General features: G+C 45.7%; 1 protein-coding gene across 1 annotated transcript; it reads right to left on the bottom strand.

Moving 5' to 3' along the window:
- Nucleotides 1-1,687: 1,687 nt before the first annotated feature.
- Nucleotides 1,688-3,361, bottom strand: LOC137544650 (E3 ubiquitin/ISG15 ligase TRIM25-like). The gene has a single exon (XM_068265745.1). It carries the CDS (start codon nt 3,359-3,361, stop codon nt 1,688-1,690), a length of 1,674 nt encoding a protein of 557 aa, XP_068121846.1.
- Between the last annotated feature and the right edge of the window lie 701 nt (nt 3,362-4,062).

Below are 4,062 nucleotides of genomic sequence, written 5' to 3' on the forward strand. Positions count from 1 at the left end.
GCACACTCTGGCTGGCTATAACCAGTTCCGTCCGGTTACACCCTCTAGCTCTGCCCATTCGCGCCTGCGCTGTAGCTTCCGACATGCCGAGTGGGGCTTCAGGAAAGTTCCGCTGCTCTGTGTGCTTTGGTCGCTTAGCAACAGTGTATGCAACCATTACAGCACCTCCTCTCCTCTACCATGCGCCGTTTTAGTTCCACAGGCAAGCATCTAAGGCACAAGTTAGCCTTAGATGCTAAAGTTACCTCACACATGGAAATACATTAGCAAAACTTTTGGAACCCTCTTTTAGAGGGTTACACTGTGACCAGCCTCTGTGTCCTTCTATAGTGCCTCCAGACCCCCCCCCCCCCCCGCGCTCTGTTGTCCCACCGTATAAAAAGCACCATGCTAGCGATACACCGATTGCCTCTAGCCTGGTATTTACCTTCAGGCTGCCACTTACTGCTGCTCCCCTGCCTCCTGAATTAGCCGATTGGAGGAAGCTTACAGAGGCGGGGAAGGAAAGGGACGCAGGCGGGGAGCCGTGCTATACAGGACACGTGGGAGTGGCAGTGAGTGGCAGCCTGAAGGTAAATACCAGGCTAGTGACAATCTGTGTGTCGCTAGCCTGGTGCTTTTTATAAGGGGGCGCAGCAGAGCCGGGGGTGGGTGGGTCTGGGTTCACTATAGAAGGACACAGAGGCTGGTCACAGTACACACAATATGCCTCTGTGTCCTAATAGGATTTCACAAACCCACCTCAGGTTCTCTTTAATGAGGCAACAGCAGTAGTGTGCACACAGCTCTGGGTGTCAGTGGAATGCCACACACGAAAAAACCACAGGAGACTGATGTGCTAGCCCTCAATAGGGCTGTTTGAAGTGTATTCACAGCAAGTGAGCAAACACAGGCCTAGCTAATGCTTTCCCTACCTATCTGCAGCAAGTCTGTCCCTTCTCTCACTAACAGCAGCCAGCAGAGAATGAATCCAATATTGGCCACCGCAACTGCTTTTTAATAGGGGGTGGGGGGGTCCAGGAGGGGGTGCTAGCTGATTGGCTGCCATGTATCTGCTGACTGTGAGGTAAGGGGTCAAAGTTTAGCTCATTGATGATATATATAGGAGCCAAAACAAACACGCCAAATGTTCGCTGTTCGCCGCGAATGTGAAAAGCCTTTTTTTTTGCAGAATACTGCTCGTCAATTTGCTAGAGGACAGCCTGCTGTGCGGTGTAATCTTATACCGTTAGAGCTGCATCTGCTCAACAAGGCTGTCCAAAACTAATGAGGTGAGTTAGACTCCACCTGCTGGAAGCAGTCAGTAATTATGACAGATTGTTAATGCTTCCTATTTTCTTAGTTTTTTTTTTTTATTGTTGTGTTTTGTTTTGTTTTTTATAACTACAGAAAATAACAGAGAGAGAAAATAATAATTGCTTTTATAATTAATAATAAATGCACATGACTGGCTGCTCATCAGTGACAACAAAGCTGGTGCAGAGTTACAGATTCCCAACAGTAGAAGGTGAAACAATTAGTATGAGGTGAGAAGAAAGGAGGATTTCATGGTATCATTATTTAGGACAGAAAATAGAGATTTTCCAGGGACAAAATTTCTGATATGATACAGACAGCTAGTAACTATTGGCCAGACAGTAAGCCAATCACAGCTCTCTTCCTGTGATGTCACCAGTGGGCGGATCTTTCAGTTAACCTGATTCCCTGATATCTGTATATAACCTCCCCATACACATAACACAGCATGGAGGGGCTCAGTGAAGGCAGCAGTGAAGGTGTGGAGGTGTCTGATCGGGTCACACAGGGCATAAAAGGAGATCTGCCCGGCCTCATAATCCAGACATATCCTGACTCTATCAAAGATGATCATCTCATGAAACTGGATATCTTTCCTGTCATGTAACACTGAACACTGATTAAACCACATCTCCAAACACCAGGACTTGTTATTATTTCCAATCACTGACTGATCTCCTCTCCTGGCTATACTGGGGTAACACATCCCGACTCTACACATATCTGATCTCCCAACATCCACTTCCCAGTAATGTCGCCCTGAGGAGAAACTCTGACTGCTCAACACCTGATAATGCTGAAATCTCTCTGGTGTTTCTGGGTTATTCTGCTTCCTGTCTGACCAGGATATGTTTTTTCTGTCAGCTGATATATGTAGATTATTACCAGCTGTGGTTACATCCAGTAATATGTCTGCATACACTGGCAGCCCTGACGTTTGCTGTGCAGCCCCAATATCTGTCCCCCCAGCCTGGCGCTGTGTGTGTTGTGCGGTGGGGGTGGGTTGGGGGTGTGGCCTGGATAGTTTAGCAGTGATGGGAACTTTGCCCTCTGTACTAGAATGTGGATAGGCCTGTGTGTCTGTATGTTTCTGCACAATTACCCCAGACATGATATCAGATAGTCCTGTGTGTAATGTGTGTGAGATGCCGGCCACATCCAGATCCCCTCCATCATAGAGCTGTTTATCATGTCTCTCTCTGTCCTCCGTGTCACACAAGTCACCTGTGTCTGATTCCTGTAAGACAGTCAGTGGATCAGTCATGTTACACAGCTCCTCAATGTGACACATCTTCCTGGACAGCTCCTCCTTCTTTATCTCCAGCTGCTGAATGATGTCATTGTATAATTGTGACCCCTGCTTTGCCTGTCTCATGATGTCACTCAGGACTCTCTCTGTTTCACAATCAGCTTTTTCTTGTGGATTTCTCCTGCGTTCCTCCAGACTCTGGACTCTTTTCTCAGCCTCCTCTGTCTCTGCCATCAGTTTCTGCAGAACATTTCTCAGCTTCTTCTTCTTCTTCTCAGAGGCCTCATCCAGTGACATCATCTTATGTCCTACATGTCCCCCAATCAAAGTGCAGGACACACAGACACTGGCAGCATCCTCAGTGCAGTAATACTTCAGTAATTCATTATGGATGGAACATTTCCTGTTCTCCAGGGAAGTGTTGGGGTCACATAAGACGTGCTCTGGTGCCTTGCTGTGGACTCTCAGGTGATTATCACACAGAGAAGCGTCACAAAGCAGACAGGACATAACAGCCGGTACAGCAGAGTGAATACAGTAAGTACAGCAGACTCCGGCCTCCTCCTGATCTGGCTGAGTAGACTGGAAACTCTCTGCTATGTTCCTCAGGGCAATGTTCCTCTGCAGTGCCGGCCGCTCTATAAACCCCTCTCTACATTCAGGACAGGAATAACCTCCAGACCCCTCCTGTGTATCCAGCACACGATCAATACAGACCCGGCAGAAGTTGTGACCACATCTCAGGATTACAGGATCGGCATAAATGCTCAGACAGACGGGACACTCCAGCTTCTGGCTCAGATCAGGAGATTCCATCGCTGCAGCAGAATGAGGAAGTGAAAGGCTCTGATTCTCGGAATCCAGTCAATGGTGACGTTGAGGTAAAGTCTGTTGTGAGTTTGAAAGTAAAGCAAGCACTATAGTCACAATCTTTTCCAAAATCTTCAGAAACCAGATATGTGTGACAGGTATTTTAGTATAAGAATTTGCTATTTCTGATATATGCAAAAAAAAAAAAAAAATCTACACTGTTGAATAATTGAGGGCTGTTGAACCCCCAGAGATCATTTTGGGGAAAAAAGTTGCACTAACGATCATAATCTACTACTAGTAATTAGACATTTATATTTGTTTTTTTAGGATATGCATGTTTGTACTTTTGCTTTGCAGTTGTGTAGCACGTTAAGATAACATGTTTGTAGCACCCTCAAACTGTGTGTGGGGGAGGGGGAGATGCTACTAAGCACATACTCCTCATCAAGTAAAATTTCCCAAAGTAGTATTAAGTCTAAAGTCCCCATATTAACTTTCCAATCTGATCTAACAGACAGTTAGACTTTGTTAACATCTAAAATCAAAATTGCTGACGCCACCATTTTTTGTTTTTTGCACAATTTTTTTTTGCACCTACCGACGCCTACCTGTGCGCTGAGATTTTTATAAAGTGCTTCTCTAAGCATTTTTGCAGAGCGATTCTGTTTTTTTTTCACTTCACTTTCATCGAGAAATGAATAAAT

The sequence above is a fragment of the Hyperolius riggenbachi genome, chromosome 2, assembly GCF_040937935.1.
Source record: "Hyperolius riggenbachi isolate aHypRig1 chromosome 2, aHypRig1.pri, whole genome shotgun sequence".
In the NCBI taxonomy this organism is placed as follows: Eukaryota; Metazoa; Chordata; class Amphibia; order Anura; family Hyperoliidae; genus Hyperolius; species Hyperolius riggenbachi.